Below are 21,900 nucleotides of genomic sequence, written 5' to 3'. Positions count from 1 at the left end.
GTAACAGTAAAAACACAGGAACAGTCTTGGTAGTAACGCAGTAACAGTAAAAACACAGGAACAGTCTTGGTAGTAATGCAGTAACAGTAAAAACACAGGAACAGTCTTGGTAGTAACGCAGTAACAGTAAAAACACAGGAACAGTCTTGGTAGTAACGCAGCAACAGTAAAAACACGGGAACAGTCTTGGTAGTAACGCAGTAACAGTAAAAACACAGGAACAGTCTTGGTAGTAACGCAGCAACAGTAAAAACACAGGAACAGTCTTGGTAGTAACGCAGCAACAGTAACGCAGTAACAGTAAAAACACAGGAACAGTCTTGGTAGTAACGCAGTAACAGTAACGCAGTAACAGTAAAAACACGGGAACAGTCTTGGTAGTAACGCAGTAACAGTAAAAACACAGGAACAGTCTTGGTAGTAACGCAGCAACAGTAAAAACACAGGAACAGTCTTGGTAGTAACGCAGTAACAGTAAAAACACAGGAACAGTCTTGGTAGTAACGCAGTAACAGTAAAAACACAGGAACAGTCTTGGTAGTAACGCAGTAACAGTAAAAACTAAAACATCAGTAATAACACCATTAACAACGACATTATCAACATCTAGAAGCTCAATGGCTTGAAAGAGGTGCTTTGTTGTCTGTTCTCACCAATGCTGTTTTTCAACAAGACTCCTCCATTTTCAGTGGGGCTGAGAGGGGGTTGAGGAAACCTGAAAGAAAGAGAAGGAGAGAAAGAAATGTGATCGGCGGCAGGTAGGCTAGCAGTTAAGAGTGCTGGGCCAGTAACCTAAAGGTCGCTGGTTCGAATCCTCATGCCGACTACGTGAAAAATCTGTGGATGTACCCTGAGAAAGACGCTTAACCCCAATTGCTCCTTTAAGTCACTCTGGATAAGAGCGTCTGCTAAATGACTCAAATGTGATCAGTGGTCAGAGGACTGGCTTATAACAGTGCACACTCAGAGCTGTGTTGACTCACGTGGTGGGGCTGTATGGGTTTCCTCCTCCTCCAGTTAAGATGCTGTTTCCTCTCTTCAGGTCAGATGGAGGTCCTGTCTTCTTCAGCTCATCTACCGCCATCTTGATCACATCTGTCCAGCTTCACACAACAAAGCCACATCACCACTACACTTGGTGCTTCGTCTTTATCTTCATATCTTCCACCTCTCCTCCTCCCTCCCCATAAACCTCTCTCCTCTCCCCCACTCACTTCTCCCTCTCCCAATCCCCTTCTCTCCTCCTCTCCCCTTCCCAAACCCTTCTCTCCCCCTCTCACTTCTCCCTCTCCCAATTCCCTTCTCTCCTCCTCTCCCCTTCCCAAACCCTTCTCTCCCCCACTCACTTCTCCCTCTCCCAATCCCCTTCTCTCCTCTCCTCTCCTCTCCCCTTCCCAAACCCTTCTCTCTCCCTCTCCCACACTCACTTATCCCTCTCCCCTCCTAATCCCCTTCTCTTCTCTTCTCTCTCCCACACTCACTTCCTCCTCTCCCCGACAGATTGAGCCACCAGTTCGTAGATCTGAGCCCCGCTGTCCCAGGTGAAGATCACGTAGAAGGCCTTACGGTCTGACAGAGGGACAGAAGAGAGGGGGATTGAGCTGACATATTCCTGCAAGGTGTTTGTGTGTGCGTGCAGCTCCATGTTAATGATGTTGTGTTTTGTTGAATACCAAATATGGCAGGTGTTGTTGTTGTGGGGGGAGGCCGGAGACAGATACTCTTTTTGGAAGTGGGTTGCTCTTTTGACTCTTACATGGATCAGACCCTGTGCTGTCAAGTTTCTGAAATACCAGCCTCTTGAGTCATGCCTGAACAGCCTTTGGCCGTGTACGTAGGCTGACAGTGCATGGCCATCAGATTGCAGGACTGCATAGGAAAAAGGCAAAGCAGCTAGCAAGGTACTGCTCTTTGTCGGCGATCATGGACAGCCTGTATAGAGAAGGTGCTTTGACACTATTTTTGACACTACGTGTGTCCATGTATCTGTGAACCTTTGAAATGTTTGAATCCTTCGGGACTGTAATGTGATTTGTGCATTCAAATGAAGTATTTAAAGATGTGCGCGTCTCACCTGTGGCCACCTCTCGGAGGAAGGCAGAGTCTAGTTTGATGATAGGGCTGAGCATCTGCTTGCCCTCCTGAACAGCGATGTTACTCTTACTCTGACACTTCAACACCATCTTATCATCCTGCTTCTGTAACAGCACCAACAGGTCCCCCAGCAACACACACTGCACTTCTGAGAGGGGGACAGGAACAGGGTGGAGAGGAGAGGAGGAGAGTGGGGCAGGAACAGGGTGGAGAGGAGAGGAGGAGGAGAGGAGGAGAGTGGGGCAGGAACAGGGTGGAGAGGAGAGGAGGAGGAGAGGAGGAGAGTGGGACAGGAACAGGGTGGAGAGAATAGGAGGAGGAGAGTGGGGCAGGAACAGGGTGGAGAGGAGAGGAGGAGAGTGGGGCAGGAACAGGGTGGAGAGGAGAGGAGGAGGAGAGGAGAGAGTGGGACAGGAACAGGGTGGAGAGAAGAGGAGGAGGAGAGGTGGGGCAGGAACAGGGTGGAGAGGAGAGGAGGAGGAGAGGAGGAGAGTGGGACAGGAACAGGGTGGAGAGAAGAGGAGGAGAGTGGGACAGGAACAGGGTAGAGAGGAGAGGAGGAGAGTGGGGCAGGAACAGGGTGGAGAGGAGAGGAGGAGAGTGGGGCAGGAACAGGGTGGAGAGGAGAGGAGGAGGAAGAGAGTGGGGCAGGAAGTGAACAGCAGAAGAACAACAGCTTGGGTTTGTGTAAAATGAAATCAGACAGACGATTGGTTGATACATCAAAACAAACTAATGTTTGTAGAGTTGATAGTGCACCTAAAGTTTTCTCCTTGGTCACCCTCCAGGTCAGAGGCCCCTCATAGATCATCCTTCTCTGGGCCAGGTCAAGGTACTGAGAGAGAAGAGAACAACAGAGACTGATAAAGAATGAGAGAACAGGACAACTGTAGAAAGGATAGCATGAAGAGCACTGGACCACACTACAAGAAGCCCTCACTACGGTCAGTCACCTTGTACTCCAGGTACAGCTCGTTACTGGGTTTGAGTCCTGAGGTGTCCAGCCTGCGCTGGTAGTCTTTCAGGGTCTGGAGGGAGAGAGAGAAATCATTTCTACTTTCCCTCAGACACTTATAAGAACAGCAGTAGTGTGTGTGTGTGTGTGTGTGTGTGTGTGTGTGTGTGTGTGTGTGTGTTCGCACCAGCAGGTTCTCCATCTGTTTGACCTCCTCGTTGACGTGGTTGAGGATCTTCCTACAGCACTCTGCACTCTGCTGAATACTCTCCTTCTCCAAGGTGTCCTCTACAGGAATACACACAACACATGTCACCACACACACACACACACACACACACACACACACACACACACACACACACACACACACACACACGTCTGTTTATCTGAATGAGAGCACGGAAGGACACACACAGACCTGTGCACTTGGCGATGTTTTCCAGCAGCAGGGGGTATTTGGTGAGCCTCTGCATCTCAGTGGGGATGATGTCCTTCAGCTGCAGCCTACGACACTGAGGCCTACTCTCTGCCTCCAGTATGAAGGAGTTGAAACGAGGGTCTTTCTTCTGTCTCATCTTCAGCTGTTCCAGGGCCCACGTCTGGTGACTGCAGAACCTAGACGTCAGCTTCTGAAACCACTCACCCTCCGTCCCTCCAAACTAGACAGAGAGAGATGGGGAGAGAGAAAGTGAGAGAGAGAAAGAGGGAGTGATTAAAAGCTTTCTTTAGGGATCCATTTCCCCAAGTATCCACTTCATATAAGGGATGAGGGGGTTAGGCTGAGATGGGGTGAGGGGCAGAGAGAGGGCAGTGAGGGGCAGAGAGACAGGGGGGTGATGGAAGGTGACCTGTTCCTTACCCTATTGAGTAACGTGGTTCCGATGGCCTTGACGATGAAATTGTGCTGACGCAGCTTCTTCAGGTGCTCATAGAAAGCATCTGCACAGAAACACACAGGGAGCACAGAGGTTGGACTGGGGCAGACTTATGGTTGGGTTATTATGGTCAGACTGAGGTCAATTTACAGTTGGATTCCAGTTACACTAGGGTTCATTTACTAGTGATGAGGGGAAAATATTGATACAGTTATATATCAGGATATCATTTTGGAAGGTATGCCGTATTATTTTGACAGTATCGCAATATTATTTGTGCGCTAGTTGCACCAAAGTTCCAGTATTTTCCCTTCAGAGCTTGTTCTCCATCTTCTTTTTAAATAAGGAACCAATTTGTTTTCAGCACTTTTATTTCCATGACTGATCAAAACTTGTTTTTTCTCATGACTCTCTCTTGTCCTCCTGCAGCAGACATTTGGTGAGCAGTATGTTTGGAACATGGAATCGTAATAAAATTACAGCATCGAATCGCAATACATATCGTCTCGGCACCTAAGCATTGTGGTAACATGGTATCGTGAGGTCTTTGGCAATTCCCAGCCCTACAATTTACAGTGGTCAGACTGACATCAGCCAGGATCAGAACTGTAGAAGTGCTGTTGTCGGGTAACGGTCACAGCCATGCAGTTGCAGTCATGTAGTCATACTGTGTAAGTGTGGTTGTATGTCAGGGGTTTTGCGGTCGTACTGTAGTTGGGGTTACGGTCGTCCAGTGGCAGAACATTGGTCATGTGGTTGTACTGTAGCGGGGGTTATGGTGATTCTACGGTCATGCAGCGGTGGGACTGTACTCACAGTGCATGTCTATGATCTCGTCCAGGCTGGGGAAGATGGTGGCCAGCTCTGTGGCGGTCATGAGTTCCTCTCTCTCCAGAGGCTTCCAGAACACGGTCTGCAGAACACTCAGCATGCGCACGTGGGCGTGCTCCGTCGCAAACAACTCTGAGAGAGAGAGAGATGACTCTAGTGCCAATTCATTCTCAATATTTTGCATCAGATGAGTAGCAGCTCAATGTTGCACTGCAATTATTTCTAAACCTTAGTTTCTTTCCTCCTCCGTTGGCTGGATGCCTCCATCCCCCACCCCTCCCCCCGCCCCTCCTCACCGTTGATGACCTCCTGCCGCTTGGTCTCCTTCTTGCTGAGGTCTTTGAGGGTGTCTGGGGGGGGTGTGTTCTCTCCAGTTGGGCGGGTCCTGCTCCAGCTCCAGGAGGCGAGGGTCCTGTTCCTCCTGCTGGGGGGTGGGGCCAGAGAGGGAAAGACCTGGGAGCACACCCTCGGGGGGTAACACCCCTTCATCAACACTGATGGAAGAGAGGAGGAGGACAGAGGAGGAGGAGAGGGGCAGGTATAAGGGTATGGGGATAAAGGGTATGGGCGATAATATGAAAAGAATCTAACGCGACGCTAGAAAACCTGCTTGGGTTGAGAAGCATTTGGATTGGGACAGTAAGCTATTGGCTGGTTCAAAGTCTACATAATCCACACACAGCACTAACATTACACTTAGTTACAGTTAGTACTGTAGCCCTGACTCTAGGAAACTAACTCTGGCTCTGGCCCTCCTCCTCCAGTCAAGCTGTGTCACTCAGCATGAATCTCTTCCTGTCTTAATGAAGCTTCTGAGAACACAGTGGAAGAAGCTTCCATTCACACTCACTCAGTCTTTCTGTATTATAGTCAGACATCAGACAGTCAGTAAAGCAAAGTTAGTTGGTCAGTAATATCAGTCAGTCTGCCTGTCCGTCCATCAGTTACTATAGTCAGTCTGCCTGCCTGTCCGTCCATCAGTTACTATAGTCAGTCAGTCTGTCTGCCTGTCCATCAGTTACTATAGTCAGTCAGTCTGTCTGCCCGTCCATCAGTTACTATAGTCAGTCAGTCTGCCTGTCCGTCCATCAGTTACTATAGTCAGTCAGTCTGGCTGTCCGTCCATCAGTTACTATAGTCAGTCAGTCTGGCTGTCCGTCCATCAGTTACTATAGTCAGTCAGTCTGGCTGTCCGTCCATCAGTTACTATAGTCAGTCAGTCTGGCTGTCCGTCCATCAGTTACTATAGTCAGTCAGTCTGGCTGTCCGTCCATCAGTTACTATAGTCAGTCAGTCTGCCTGTCCGTCCATCAGTTACTATAGTCAGTCAGTCTGCCTGTCCGTCCATCAGTTACTATAGTCAGTCAGTCTGGCTGTCCGTCCATCAGTTACTATAGTCAGTCAGTCTGGCTGTCCGTCCATCAGTTACTATAGTCAGTCAGTCTGGCTGTCCGTCCATCAGTTACTATAGTCAGTCAGTCTGGCTGTCCGTCCATCAGTTACTATAGTCAGTCTGCCTGTCCATCAGTTACTATAGTCAGTCAGTCTGCCTGTCCGTCCATCAGTTACTATAGTCAGTCAGTCTGGCTGTCCGTCCATCAGTTACTATAGTCAGTCAGTCTGCCTGTCCATCAGTTACTATAGTCAGTCAGTCTGCCTGTCCGTCCATCAGTTACTATAGTCAGTCAGTCTGGCTGTCCGTCCATCAGTTACTATAGTCAGTCAGTCTGCCTGTCCATCAGTTACTATAGTCAGTCAGTCTGGCTGTCCGTCCATCAGTTACTATAGTCAGTCAGTCTGGCTGTCCGTCCATCAGTTACTATAGTCAGTCAGTCAGCCTGTCCATCAGTTACTATAGTCAGTCAGTCTGGCTGTCTGCCCATCAGTTACCATAGTCAGTCAGTCTGGCTGTCCGTCCATCAGTTACTATAGTCAGTCAGTCTGGCTGTCCGTCCATCAGTTACTATAGTCAGTTAGTCTGCCTGTCCGTCCATCAGTTACTATAGTCAGTCAGTCTGCCTGCCTGTCCATCAGTTACTATAGTCAGTCAGTCTGCCTGTCCGTCCATCAGTTACTATAGTCAGTCAGTCTGGCTGTCCGTCCATCAGTTACTATAGTCAGTCAGTCTGGCTGTCCGTCCATCAGTTACTATAGTCAGTCAGTCTGGCTGTCCGTCCATCAGTTACTATAGTCAGTCAGTCTGGCTGTCCGGTCCATCAGTTACTATAGTCAGTCAGTCTGGCTGTCCGTCCATCAGTTACTATAGTCAGTCAGTCTGGCTGTCCGTCCATCAGTTACTATAGTCAGTCAGTCTGGCTGTCCGTCCATCAGTTGCTATAGTCAGTCAGTCTGGCTGTCCATCAGTTACTATAGTCAGTCAGTCTGGCTGTCCATCAGTTACTATAGTCAGTCTGCCTGTCCATCAGTTACTATAGTCAGTCAGTCTGCCTGTCCATCAGTTACTATAGTCAGTCAGTCTGGCTGTCTGCCCATCAGTTACCATAGTCAGTCAGTCTGGCTGTCCGTCCATCAGTTACTATAGTCAGTCAGTCTGGCTGTCCGTCCATCAGTTACTATAGTCAGTCAGTCTGGCTGTCTGCCCATCAGTTACCATAGTCAGTCAGTCTGGCTGTCCGTCCATCAGTTACTATAGTCAGTCAGTCTGGCTGTCTGCCCATCAGTTACTATAGTCAGTCAGTCTGGCTGTCCGTCCATCAGTTACTATAGTCAGTTAGTCTGCCTGTCCGTCCATCAGTTACCATAGTCAGTCAGTCTGGCTGTCCATCAGTTACTATAGTCAGTCAGTCTGGCTGTCTGCCCATCAGTTACCATAGTCAGTCAGTCTGGCTGTCCGTCCATCAGTTACCATAGTCAGTTAGTCTGTCCGTCCATCCATCAGTTAGTAAAGTCAATCAGTCAGTCTGCCTGCCTGTCCATCAGTTAGTATAGTCAGTCTGCCTGCCTAACCATCAGATAGTATAGTCAGTCAGTCTGTCTGTCCATCAGTTACTATAGTCAGTCAGTCTGCCTGACCATCAGATAGTATAGTCAGTCAGTCAGTCTGCCTGTCCAACAGTTACTATAGTCAGTCAGTCAGTCTGCCTGTCCATCAGTTACTATAGTCAGTCAGTCAGTCTGCCTGTCCATCAGTTACTATAGTCAGTCAGTCAGTCTGCCTGTCCATCAGTTACTATAGTCAGTCAGTCTGCCTGACCATCAGTTACTATAGTCAGTCAGTCAGTCTGCCTGTCCATCAGTTACTATAGTCAGTCAGTCTGCCTGTCCATCAGTTACTATAGTCAGTCAGTCAGTCTGCCTGTCCATCAGTTACTATAGTCAGTCAGTCTGCCTGTCCATCAGTTACTATAGTCAGTCAGTCTGCCTGTCCATCAGTTACTATAGTCAGTCTCTGCCTGACCATCAGTTAGTATAGTCAGTCAGTCAGTCAGTCAGTCAGTCAGTCAGTCTGTCCATCAGTTACTATAGTCAGTCAGCCTGTCCATCAGTTACTATAGTCAGTCAGTCTGCCTGACCATCAGTTAGTATAGTTAGTCAGTCTGCCTGACCATCAGTTATTATAGTCAGTCTGCCTGCCTGACCATCAGTTAGTATAGTTAGTCAGTCTGCCTATCCATCAGTTAGTATAGTCAGTCAGTCTGCCTGACCATCAGTTAGTATAGTCAGTCAGTCTGCCTGACCATCAGTTAGTATAGTCAGTCAGTCTGCCTGACCATCAGTTAGTATAGTTAGTCAGTCTGCCTGACCATCAGTTAGTATAGTTAGTCAGTCTGCCTGACCATCAGTTAGTATAGTTAGTCAGTCTGCCTGACCATCAGTTAGTATAGTTAGTCAGTCTGCCTGACCATCAGTTAATATAGTTAGTCAGTCTGCCTGACCATCAGTTAGTATAGTTAGTCAGTCTGCCTGACCATCAGTTAGTATAGTTAGTCAGTCTGCCTGACCATCAGTTAGTATAGTTAGTCAGTCTGCCTGACCATCAGTTAGTATAGTCAGCCAGTCTGCCTATCCATCAGTTAGTATAGTCAGCCAGTCTGCCTGACCATCAGTTAGTATAGTTAGTCAGTCTGCCTGACCATCAGTTAGTATAGTCAGCCAGTCTGCCTATCCATCAGTTAATATAGTTAGTCAGTCTGCCTGACCATCAGTTAGTATAGTTAGTCAGTCTGCCTGACCATCAGTTAGTATAGTTAGTCAGTCTGCCTGACCATCAGTTAGTATAGTTAGTCAGTCTGCCTGACCATCAGTTAGTATAGTTAGTCAGTCTGCCTGACCATCAGTTAATATAGTTAGTCAGTCTGCCTGACCATCAGTTAATATAGTTAGTCAGTCTGCCTGACCATCAGTTAGTATAGTTAGTCAGTCTGCCTGACCATCAGTTAATATAGTCAGCCAGTCTGCCTATCCATCAGTTAATATAGTCAGTCTGCCTGCCTGTCCATCAGTTAGTATAGTCAGCCAGTCTGCCTATCCATCAGTTAGTATAGTCAGCCAGTCTGCCTATCCATCAGTTAATATAGTCAGTCTGCCTGCCTGTCCATCAGTTAGTATAGTCAGCCAGTCTGCCTGACCATCAGTTAGTATAGTCAGTCTGCCTGCCTGTCCATCAGTTAATATAGTCAGTCAGTCTGCCTGACCATCAGTTAATATAGTCAGTCAGTCAGTCAGTCAGTCAGTCAGTCAGTCAGTCAGTCAGTCAGTCAGTCAGTCAGTCAGCCTGTCCATCAGTTAATATAGTCAGTCAGTCAGTCAGCCTGTCCATCAGTTAGTATAGTCAGTCAGTCAGTCTGTCCATCAGTGACTCTGTCCATCTGTGGCTGTGCTCCTCTCTCTCCCCCTGTGAGAGAAGGCAGGGTAGGGAGTCTGCCTTACGAGGGGTGGGGAGAGGTCGGGGAGGAGTGTGCTGCCGTGGCGGCGGCTTGCAGGTCCACATCGCTACGGGAACGCGACTGTTTGGCCCGGGAGGAGCCACGGCGACGGGAGGAATGTCTGTCCACACGAGCACTCTCACTGCGCCCCACACGCCTGGGGAGGAAGGGAGGGAGGAAGGGAGGGAGGGAGGGAGCAGGAGAGTACATCGAGGGAAGGGAGAGAGGAGAGTGAGAGGAAAACCAGTGGGTGGGAAAAATACAAGGAGGATGGTAGTATAAGGAGGAAGGCAGGGGAGGAGAGGAAGTAGAGAGACAGGATACAGGAACCACAAGGAAATGGTGCAAAAGACCAAACCAAAGAGTACAGAGTGGAACAACAAAGACAGGGGAGATATTAGGATAAAGTGGATCCAAGCAGGAGAACCATTACAGAGGAAGTCAATGTGATGTCAAAGGAATGTAGAGGATTAAAAGAAAAACACACAAGAGATGTGACAGAGAATGGATGGTTAGACTCATAGCATAGACACACTCCACACAGTCCTGGGTTACTGCTTAATGACTGGCCCTATCAGAAACACATTGGAAGCATAGACACACTCCACACAGTCCTGGGTTACTGCTTAATGACTGGCCCTATCAGAAACACATTGGAAGCATAGACACACTCCACACAGTCCTGGGTTACTGCTTAATGACTGGCCCTATCAGAAACACATTGGAAGCATAGACACACTCCACACAGTCCTGGGTTACTGCTTAATGACTGGCCCTATCAGAAACACATTGGAAGCATAGACACACTCCACACAGTCCTGGGTTACTGCTTAATGACTGGCCCTATCAGAAACACATTGGAAGCATAGACACACTCCACACAGTCCTGGGTTACTGCTTAATGACTGGCCCTATCAGAAACACATTGGAAGCATAGAGACACTCCACACAGTCCTGGGTTACTGCTTAATGACTAGCCCTATCAGAAACACATTGGAAGCCCATCTTCCTCAAGACTATTAGTTAAGAAAGCGGTCCTTAGTAACATCTGTGTGTCTGTGTACCAAGGCCTTTCAATTACGCAATGTCAAATGGCAATCAATTGGGCTTATCAACCCTCCAATCTCACACACACACACTGACAAGAAGACTACTATTCTCTAACATCACAGCCCACTCACGTCACTTCAAGGTACAGGATAAACAATACTTAGCCATGCAGTGTGTGTGTGTGTGTGTGTGTGTGTGTGTGTGTGTGTGTGTGTGTGTGTGTGTGTGTGTGTGTGTGTGTGTGTGTGTACAGTAACGCAGGATGGACTGTGTGTTATCAATATGAGGCCCAGTGCGTGTCCGTATCCCTGTCGCAGAGAAGTAGAAACCCACCTTGTCTTGCGTCTGTAAAAACACGGGACAGCACAGTTACATAACCACCACAACCATTAAACAGTAACACACCTCCTTTCTAGAAACCTCCAACTCCCCCATCAACCGCTGCAGCACACGGACAGAGGCTAACAGCACTGAACGCACTGTAAAACCACAGAAAGCAAAGCTCGCCCACAAACACAACACGTCTGCTGTCCTGAACATGGTACCACATGAAGCCCTGTGAAGACTGGACAACAGAACATAGCGGAACCCTATAGAACCACACACACCGATGCCTTCTGCAAGCAACAGACATGAAAGCGAACCAGACCTCACTGCTTGACTTACAGTAGGACTGGGATAAAGCCGACAACAGACAAATCTGAAGCTGGACCGCACGGCTGAAGCACAGTAAAAGCCAACTTAATGAACTTAAGCCTGTAGAGATACAATGCTGTACAAATCAAATATAGCACAATGAATGCCCAACTCAGACAGACGCACAACCCCAGACAACATAACGTTATACCAGCTTTCCCCAGCTCTGGTACTTGAGTCTAGCCTGCAGACACACAGACAAGATGACACGCTACAGTACAATGTTAACTATTATACACTTAACTTGCTCTGAACAACTGAGCAGAGTCAGCATCGCACAAACAAGGAGACAGCAGTGGTGCTTTGGAAGAAGAGCAAACAAACATGAAAAATGGACACACAGAGTGAAAGAAAGTGGAGAACAGGTAAACAAAACAAGAGATTTGTGGTAGAGGAGAAGGGAGGAGGGGTTGGGGGCTGGAGGGGAAGACCAGGTCCCTGTAGCCCCAGGAAGGGTCCATCTCCAAATGCTGGGTGGGTCTTGGTGATGTTCGCTACATGGAGCTGCTCTGGCAGGGCAGGGCTAAGGTGTGGTAGGTAGGCTAGGCAGCACAGTACACAGCAGGGACAGACGGAGACACTGAGGGAGTTTTACCACGCTCCCTCAGCCTTAGCATAGCCACTGACCCCTAACCTTTTTAAAATGTTTGACTGTATGTTCAACTTTACCTAATGGTGTTGGGTCTATGTTGGTATTTGGTTTTATACATCTCATCTACTCCACCATATCCCCCCCCCGTCTCTTTACCTCTCTCTTCCTCTATTTATCCCTTTCCCTTACTACCTCTCTCTCACCTGTCTTTGTCCAGGTTTTCCTCCAGGGGGGGTTCATTGGGTGAGGGGGGCTCCCATATAGCCAGCCCCCCTGCCATCCCCGCGGGGGACACCTCACCCCCCTCCGCCACCAACTGGGGGTCCGAACGACTGCTGAACAGACCTGGGAAAGGAGGGAAGAAAGCACACATCAGATTCACCTCACTGAACACACCCTAAGTTAGGTTGGGTGCTGCTATGCTACCATGTATCCGTCCAATCAGCCTTACCTATCTCGCTGTGGGAGAAGTCTGGGCTGGAGGTCACACTGATGTGAACCCCTGAGCCCTCGCTGACCTCCAAACCCTGATGGGGGGAGGATCCTGTGGAAACAGACTTCCTGTTTATTGCTGGAGGGGCGGCATCAGGGGCAGAGGAGCCTCGAGAGGGGAAGGGGCCGCTGGAAACTTTACGCTCATGATTCACCTTCTCTTTATCCACTGAGAGAGAGGTAAAGAGAGGTAGAGAAAGATGGTAAAAGGGATGACATTGAGAAAAAAAAGAGTCAAAACAGTCAGTCATTTCCATGAGAGACCATGAGAGAGAGAGACAGACGGAGACAGACAGGATGAGTATAGGGCAATCAGCCGATCTGTGGTGAGAGAGGAGGGTTAATCATTCTCAGGGTGGGGACAGTTTAGTGCCTATGACCGTGTGTGTGTGTGCGTGCGTGCGTGCGTGCGTGCGTGCGTGCGTGCGTGCGTGCGTGTGTGTGTGTGTGAGAGAGAGAGAGAGAGAGAGAGAGCTGGGTGAGATGGAGATCCATGTCGTGATAAATTGACCAATTGTTTCGATAATGATAAATCAGCAATAAATCATGTTTGGGGGAGGTGCTAGAGCTGGGCGAGATGGACAAAAAGTGATAATGTGATGATAGTAACTATTTTGCTCGATAACAATAAATAGCCTACAACAATAAAACTAAACGTTTTAAAGGGACAGTTAGGCTACTTTACATTAGCGGGAGGGCTTTTGACCATTTACTTCCAGTGCCAAGCAAGTCAACTGAGATAGCAGTGGGAACTCAAAACACTTAGCTAGTGATATTGTTGCTATATAGACATGTAGGCTAATTGATTCATCTATCAGTAAATGTAGGCTAATCGATTCATCTATCAGTAAATGTAGGCTAACATCCTACAACAACCTTCCAGCGCTAGGCCTAGGCTACTTGATGTACAACAAGAGCTCACGGTTTTACCAATTTGACATCCGATTCTGATGGTTATCCGCGTTTCTCCAAACATCAAATTTCAAAGTTGCACAAACGTCACATTTCTGCAGGAATCATCATAACGCATAGGCTATTACCGTTGACCAAATAACGGTTTCAGAACAATCTACAGGAACATTGTATAGAAAAATCACAGATGTTTGTTTTTTCGCCCAAGATGTAGTGTATGTGGTCAGTCCATCTATCAAAACACCAGTGATTACAGATCATATAATCTACACCTAGACGCAAAACAGCAAGTCAACAAATCATAAACTTGGCATTCCCCTCGGATCCCCTTCCGGGTTGATTTGGTACATGCAAACATGCATTGGGGTTGATTAGTAAGGACTAAACCATTCTAGAGATAAAGGGGTGGGGAAGAGGAGATGAAAGAGCCAGACGGTGGTACCTTCAGCCTCCACTTTAGGAAGTTTGACCTCAGCTGAAAGAAGAACACAGGGCAAGACAACGGGTTCTTTTTAATTCTACAAAGACTTTGGCTTATACAGGCACTATGGTCATTCTGGTAGACCCACTTTTAGATAGCGATCGATAATCAAACACCTGACATAGCTTATACAATATGTCATCCATTCTGTTTCTCTGTACCTTCAGTATGCAGTATGTATTTAGTAGTGCATACAGTATGTATTTATTGTTTTTTAACTATGTAAGAAAGAAACTAATTTCCCCTTGGGTATTGATAAAGTACAATCTCATATCATGACACTGCTGGTACGTACTGCTGCCAGCAATCCAGCCACCGGCGGCGCTGAGGATGTTGGGAAAACCCCCCTTTGGTTTAGATTTAGTGGACTCCTCACTCTTCTTATTCTGAGAGGGAGGAAGAGAGACAAAGAGAGACAAAGAGAGAGCACATTATGACAAGAACAGTCTAATAATACTGGATAGGTTGGTGTGTGGTATGGACCGTGGAGTCCAGCTAGCTAGCTAGCTAGCTGCCAGACAGACAGACAGACAGACAGACAGACAGACAGACAGACAGACAGACAGACAGACAGACAGACCTTCCCAAGGGGTCTCCTGAAGAACCCTCTGGACTTCTTACTGTCAGCTACTCTGGACTTCACTCCTAGGTGCTTCATGTAGAAGGCCACTGCTGCAAAGATCGACGAACTGGAGGATGAGAGAGAGGGAGGGAGAGCGAGATCTCTGTAAAGTTCATGGTGATGAAAGTACATACTGTATAACTGCATATATATTGACAATGCAACAGAAACAGTAATGATACACTATTATAGAGGATGCTAAAGCATGAGCTGTAAATAAAAAGTATAGACGTGAAAGAGAGGGAGAAAAGGGGTGGGGTTGAGATGAGATGAGAAAAGGGGTGGGGTTGAGATGAGATGAGAAAAGGGGTGGGATTGAGATGAGATGAGAAAAGGGGTGGGGTTGAGATGAGAAAAGGGGTGGGGTTGAGATGAGAAAAGGGGTGGGATTGAGATGAGATGAGAAAAGGGGTGGGATTGAGATGAGAAAAGGGTTGGGGTTGAGATGAGAAAAGCGGTGGGGTTTGAGATGAGAAAAGCGGTGGGGTTGAGAAGAGAAAAGGGGTGGGGTTGAGATGAGAAGAGAAAAGGGGTGGGGTTGAGATGAGAAGAGAAAAGGGGTGGGGTTGAGAAGAGAAAAGGGGTGGGGTTGAGATGAGAAAAGGGGTGGGGTTGAGATGAGAAAAGGGGTGGGGTTGAGATGAGAAAAGGGGTGGGGTTGAGATGAGAAAAGGGGTGGGGTTGAGATGAGAAAAGGGGTGGGGTTGAGATGAGAAAAGGGGTGGGGTTGAGATGAGAAAGGGGTGGGGTTGAGATGAGAAAAGGGGTGGGGTGATGCTGGGTGGAGAGTTGGAAATTTACCAGAGAGGAAAGGAGGAGTAGAGAGAGGAGCTTGAGAGGGAAAATGCAAGAGCTTTTCAAACTGAGGCCATAAGACCATAAACCAAGTCAGTCTACATTAGCTACAGAATGCCATTTACGGCAAAGTAATGCAACTACAGGACTGAAGTCTGCACAACGTTCACCTACAGTACTGAAGTCTGCACAACGTTCACCTACAGTACTGAAGTCTGCACAACGTTCACCTACAGTACTGAAGCCTGCACAACGTTCACCTACAGTACTGAAGCCTGCACAACGTTGACCTACAGTACTGAAGCCTGCACAACGTTCACCTACAGTACTGAAGCCTGCACAACGTTCACCTACAGTACTAAAGTCTGCACAACGTTCACCTACAGTACTGAAGCCTGCACAACGTTCACCTACAGTACTGAAGTCTGCACAGCGTTCACCTACAGTACTGAAGTCTGCACAGCGTTCACCTACAGTACTGAAGCCTGCACAACGTTCACCTACAGTACTGAAGCCTGCACAACGTTCACCTACAGTACTGAAGTCTGCACAACGTTCACCTACAGTACTGAAGTCTGCACAACGTTCACCTACAGTACTGAAGTCTGCACAACGTACAACTACAGTACTGAAGTCTACACAACGTTCACCTACAGTACTGAAGTCTGCACAACGTACAATAACAGTACTGAAGTCTGCACAACGTACAATAACAGTACTGAAGTCTGCACAACGTTCACCTACAGTACTGAAGTCTGCACAACATACAATAACAGTACTGAAGTCTGCACAACGTTCACCTACAGTACTGAAGTCTGCACAACGTACAATAACAGTACTGAAGTCTGCACAACGTACAACTACAGTACTGAAGTCTACACAACGTTCACCTACAGTACTTAAGTCTGCACAACGTACAATAACAGTACTGAAGTCTGCACAACGTACAATAACAGTACTGAAGTCTGCACAACGTTCACCTACAGTACTGAAGTCTGCACAACATACAATAACAGTACTGAAGTCTGCACAACGTTCACCTACAGTACTGAAGTCTGCACAACGTACAATAACAGTACTGCAGTCTGCACAACGTTCACCTACAGTACTGAAGTCTGCACAACGCACAACTACAGTACTGAAGTCTGCACAACGCTCAACTACAGTACTGAAGTCTGCAAAACGTTCACCTACAGTACTGAAGTCTGCACAACGTTCACCTACAGTACTGAAGTCTGCACAACGTTCACCTACAGTACTGAAGTCTGCACAACGTTCACCTACAGTACTGAAGTCTGCACAACGTTCACCTACAGTACTGAAGTCTGCACAACGTACAACTACAGTACTGAAGTCTGCACAACGTTCACCTACAGTACTGAAGTCTGCACAACGTTCACCTACAGTACTGAAGTCTGCACAACGTTCACCTACAGTACTGAAGTCTGCACAACGTTCACCTACAGTACTGAAGTCTGCACAACGTTCACCTACAGTACTGAAGTCTGCACAACGTTCACCTACAGTACTGAAGTCTGCACAACGTACAACTACAGTACTGAAGTCTGCACAACGTTCACCTACAGTACTGAAGCCTGCACAACGTTCACCTACAGTACTGAAGCCTGCACAACGTTCACCTACAGTACTGAAGTCTGCACAACGTTCACCTACAGTACTGAAGTCTGCACAACGTTCACCTACAGTACTGAAGTCTGCACAACGTTCACCTACAGTACTGAAGTCTGCACAACGTTCACCTACAGTACTGAAGCCTGCACAACGTTCACCTACAGTACTGAAGCCTGCACAACGTTCACCTACAGTACTGAAGCCTGCACAACTTTCACCTACAGTACTGAAGTCTGCACAACGTACAACTACAGTACTGAAGTCTGCACAACGTTCACCTACAGTACTGAAGTCTGCACAACGTTCACCTACAGTACTGAAGTCTGCACAACGTTCACCTACAGTACTGAAGCCTGCACAACGTTCACCTACAGTACTGAAGCCTGCACAACGTTCACCTACAGTACTGAAGCCTGCACAACGTTCACCTACAGTACTGAAGCCTGCACAACGTTCACCTACAGTACTGAAGCCTGCACAACGTTCACCTACAGTACTGAAGCCTGCACAACGTTCACCTACAGTACTGAAGCCTGCACAACGTTCACCTACAGTACTGAAGCCTGCACAACGTTCACCTACAGTACTGAAGTCTGCACAACGTTCACCTACAGTACTGAAGTCTGCACAACGTTCACCTACAGTACTGAAGCCTGCACAACGTTCACCTACAGTACTGAAGCCTGCACAACGTTCACCTACAGTACTGAAGTCTACACAACGTTCACCTACAGTACTGAAGTCTGCACAACGTTCACCTACAGTACTGAAGCCTGCACAACGTTCACCTACAGTACTGAAGTCTGCAAAACATTCAACTATAGAGCAAAACAAACTCATTGAGGAGGAGGTCAAATAAGTATAAGGCATGTATGTATGGACTTTAAAACATCAATGAATCTAAGCAGGGAGCTGGACAAAACATGTCTAGCATGCATTGACGGAAGTGGTTCAGACACACACAGTACCGTGAAACACAGAACTCACCATTTCTCCTCGTCTGCGACGATGGAGGGACTGAAAGAGAGGAGATGAATAGATATTAAAGAGATAGAGAGAGAAAGATAAGTGCCGACATTGCCAAGTCTGTAGACTTACCGGCGGAGTCGATTAAGTGGCATTTTCCCTCGCTCTTTCTCGACCGATTCTTAACTCTGTTTTGGGACGGTGGAATCTGAAGCGACTAAGCTTCTCCTGATCCAACTCAAATCTGACTGCAGTGATATTGTGTTCAGAGCAGAGGCTACTGAACATACTCTGATCTTTCCAACAAAAAAAGGGAAAAAATAAAACAAATGAGAGATGCATTAATAGCTGCACCCAAAACAATGCACAAGAAACTATTGACAATTGTTTTAAAACTAAACACAAAAATCGCATAAATGTAATCTGTACAAATCTATCCAATCTGCTTTTCTGCACAAGGCAAGGTACTAGCTGTCTAACTATCTGCAAAAGATAAGTGTGAAGTCAAGGCACAGCTGCTCTCTGGGAGTTGTCTGCAGGGGGGGCGGGAAAATCTAACAATGCTTCAGGACAGCGGAAATGACTATTTAACTGTGTTTTAGTCTGATGCAACAAGCAGGCAAGAATATGGAAATTAGATCCTACTGTTTTTCTTTTCTATTAACATAAAGAGAGGGGAGGGGTTTCCTCGGGATTCCCCAAGTCAATCAGGACACCAAGCCCATCCCTCCATTCCACTGACTGACCAATGGGAAACAGAGGAGGTGAGATCACCATATTGTGGCGGAGAGACGGGGAGCAGCTGAACGAGGGGGAGTGTGGGATTGTGGAGGAGAGCAGAGGATGGTGTAAGTGAATCTAAATGGGCAGAAAAAATGAATAACTCTTTTGTAGTTAGGAGATAGAGAGTTGACAGAGAGTAACAGAGAGAGTTGATTGAGAGTCAGTAACAGAGAGAGTTGATTGAGAGTCAGTAACAGAGAGTTGATTGAGAGTCAGTAACAGAGAGTTGATTGAGAGTCAGTAACAGAGAGAGTTGATTGAGAGTCAGTAACAGAGAGAGTTGATTGAGAGTCAGTAACAGAGAGAGTTGATTGAGAGTCAGTAACAGAAAGAGTTGATTGAGAGTCAGTAACAGAGAGAGTTGATTGAGAGTCAGTAACAGAGAGTTGATTGAGAGTCAGTAACAGAGAGTTGATTGAGAGTCAGTAACAGAGAGAGTTGATTGAGAGTCAGTAACAGAGAGAGTTGATTGAGAGTCAGTAACAGAGAGAGTTGATTGAGAGTCGGTAACAGAGAGAGTTGATTGAGAGTCGGTAACAGAGAGAGTTGATTGAGAGTCAGTAAAACAGAGAGAGTTGATTGAGAGTCGGTAACAGAGAGAGTTGATTGAGAGTTGGTAATAGAGAGAGTTGATTGAGAGTCAGTAAAACAGAGAGAGTTGATTGAGAGTCGGTAACAGAGAGAGTTGATTGAGAGTCAGTAACAGAAAGAGTTGATTGAGAGTCAGTAACAGAGAGAGTTGATTGAGAGTCAGTAACAGAGAGAGTTGATTGAGAGTCAGTAACAGAGAGAGTTGATTGTGAGTCAGTACGTTTATGATGTGTTTGGCACTGCCTGCTGACAAGCTTTTCATACTTCCTCCACAGACAATACAGTAGTAACCAGAGGAAAGGGACTTATGCATTGGGCATATCCCTTTTCCTTTTGTTGGTCTCTCTCTTACAGTCAGTCTTTCATCCTCTCTCTTCACACTGCAGGTTAAAGAGCTTGTCTCCTGCTCTCCTCCTCACTTGTTCCAGTGTTAATTCATTGTGTCTGGCCACTGGGTCAGAGATAGATGAACTTCCCCCTACATTCTCTCTGTGTCCGGCGGCCGGACTGCATCAATAACACTGCACTGCCCCTACTCTCCCTTCCTCCCTTCCTCCCCATCCTCCCCCTCTCCCTTCCTCCCCCTATCCCTTCCTCCCCCTCCCTCCTGTTGGCAGCATGCCAGGGGAGAGCCTCCCTGCCAACGTGGCACTGCTGACTATCCTTCTCCCTCCGCTTCCTCTCCTCCTCCTCCCTTTCACCCCCTCTGTTCCAATCACTGTTGTCCCTCTTTCTTTTCACCCCAAATCAGTCTCTCTCCTCCATGTCTTTAATCATCCATCTATCCTCCTAGTGGTCCCTGTGTGTTGAACTGGTTGTGTCACTGAGTGTATTTCTGCACCATATTCTAGAAATGTCCGCTGAGGGACTGGAACTGTGATGTCTAGAGGCCCGTGATGTCATCATGATACTACACAGCATTTAATTTAATTCAAATGAAACTTGCCCCCAAACGAAGCCATGGGAGGTTTAACTTGGCTAATTAGACTGTACCTTTATCTATGAAGCTACATAAAAGCTACACGCCATGTAGTACTGCATTATGACAGTCAATAATCCACCCCAGCCGTCCACTCACTGGATCTCAGACATTTTGTCCAGCAGGGTCTCTGCCACGGCCTTCTCCTTCATCTCCATGGGGATACGATCGGTGGGGTAGTGAGACTCCACCTCCAGCAGCTCTGCCGCGTTAGGGGTCATACCCATCATCCTCTTCTGCCTGAGGGGGGCACAGCAGGAAGTATCCCTTTAAGTATGTACATCTCACACTGTATAACTGTGATCAGTCTGACATTATCGCTGAGGGCTAGTTGGTACACGTGTGTATGGGGAGCAACAAGACAGTTTGTGTTTAGGGCAGATACTATTTTAACCCAATGTTATCACTGGTGAGTCAATAGGTGCTGTTTCACTGGTTCCATAGATATGGCTGATTTTGACCAGGTCACTGCTGGTTCTATGGATGTGGGCGTGTCACCTAAAGTCTTCCAGCTGTCGCAGCACCTCTGGGGCCTGAGCCAACTGGACATCCTGGACAAACTTCCTCTGCTGCTCCTCACTGAGCAGGTCTGGTCTGGTACGGTCTGAGACAGAGAGATTACATACACACCATTATCCAGATAATGCTGAGTAGACCAGTGGTGGAATAGCAGTGTGACGGCTGCATTATCTACAATGACAAGAGAACGATCGTAGGAGGGCTTACCCAACTCAAACGACACATTGTGAGGGATTTGCACTCTGAGAATCTGTGTGGGTTGAAGAGAAGGAGGGAGAGAACATTTCATTTGACATAATGATAATAAGCATCACACTGACTTCTACAACAACATTTGTATAGAAATCTCAAACAATGCAGTACACCACAGTCACCACCAGATGTCACTTGAATACCATTTTATTTATGCAGGCAAGAGGAAAATTAGAAAACAGAAGTCATTTCTACTCCATGAGTCTCTCTCTACCTCTGAATGTTCCAATTAACTTTCACTAAACTTATCCTTTTAGAATAGAGAGGGAGTGTAAAACAGAAAAAGAGCAATAGAAATAGCCATTTTTCCCAAAGGTCATTCCCACGACCCAAACAGGAAGTAGTTTGTCAGCGTGAGAAAGTGTGAAACACTGAGTAGAGGGAGAGACACACAGGGCGAGAGGAAGAGGGGTATAGAGGGTACAGCCGGACAAACGGCCAGTAGCAAGAAACCAGAGGAAGTACGGTACAGAATAGGTACTAAGTACGGAACAGAACAGTGAGGTGCCATTCTGGCTCTGGGCTCTACAGTCGCTTCTTAGCTCCCTGTGTTTCTTGCACTTACAGCGCCCTTGTCCAGGAAGCTGTTGTAGAACTCCACAAACTGCTTCTTGGTCTCTTTGGTATTGAGGTTCTTGAAGAGGTCAGCATGGAGGTAACACAACTGAGTGGGGGAGGAAGGGAGAAAGAGAGAGCGAGAAAGAGAGAAATTAGGAAGGGAGCTAGAAGATGCGAGTACCACACACAAACCATTTTCTATAACACTATTAGGAGGTCATTTACGCAGCCGTATGCAGACTTTCTACAGCATATTGTGACACTATGGAGGACAGATAAGTGATCGGTATGGTCGGCGGAGGACAGTCTGGTGTATATTAAAAGGTGCATCGCTAG

At 47.2% G+C, this 21,900-nt stretch overlaps 1 protein-coding gene across 1 annotated transcript in view; it reads right to left on the bottom strand.

Moving 5' to 3' along the window:
• Nucleotides 1–21,900, bottom strand: part of LOC106595078 (rho guanine nucleotide exchange factor 1) — a 51,564-nt gene that overhangs the window by 5,397 nt on the left and 24,267 nt on the right. The window contains 24 exon segments of the mRNA XM_045712925.1: nt 654–715; nt 984–1,103; nt 1,482–1,569; nt 2,075–2,242; nt 2,854–2,929; nt 3,048–3,122; nt 3,237–3,337; nt 3,471–3,711; nt 3,912–3,991; nt 4,744–4,890; nt 5,055–5,121; nt 5,123–5,252; nt 9,649–9,801; nt 11,028–11,039; nt 12,186–12,327; nt 12,434–12,643; nt 13,829–13,861; nt 14,163–14,253; nt 14,448–14,556; nt 17,904–17,933; nt 20,335–20,475; nt 20,734–20,839; nt 20,962–21,004; nt 21,572–21,670. Of these exon segments, the coding sequence (XP_045568881.1) occupies nt 654–715; nt 984–1,103; nt 1,482–1,569; nt 2,075–2,242; nt 2,854–2,929; nt 3,048–3,122; nt 3,237–3,337; nt 3,471–3,711; nt 3,912–3,991; nt 4,744–4,890; nt 5,055–5,121; nt 5,123–5,252; nt 9,649–9,801; nt 11,028–11,039; nt 12,186–12,327; nt 12,434–12,643; nt 13,829–13,861; nt 14,163–14,253; nt 14,448–14,556; nt 17,904–17,933; nt 20,335–20,475; nt 20,734–20,839; nt 20,962–21,004; nt 21,572–21,670 (2,524 nt within the window).

This window comes from Salmo salar, chromosome ssa02 (genome assembly GCF_905237065.1).
Source record: "Salmo salar chromosome ssa02, Ssal_v3.1, whole genome shotgun sequence".
In the NCBI taxonomy this organism is placed as follows: domain Eukaryota; kingdom Metazoa; phylum Chordata; class Actinopteri; order Salmoniformes; family Salmonidae; genus Salmo; species Salmo salar.
Note: the sequence above shows the minus strand (reverse complement) of the source record. Positions and strands in the feature narration are given on the sequence as shown.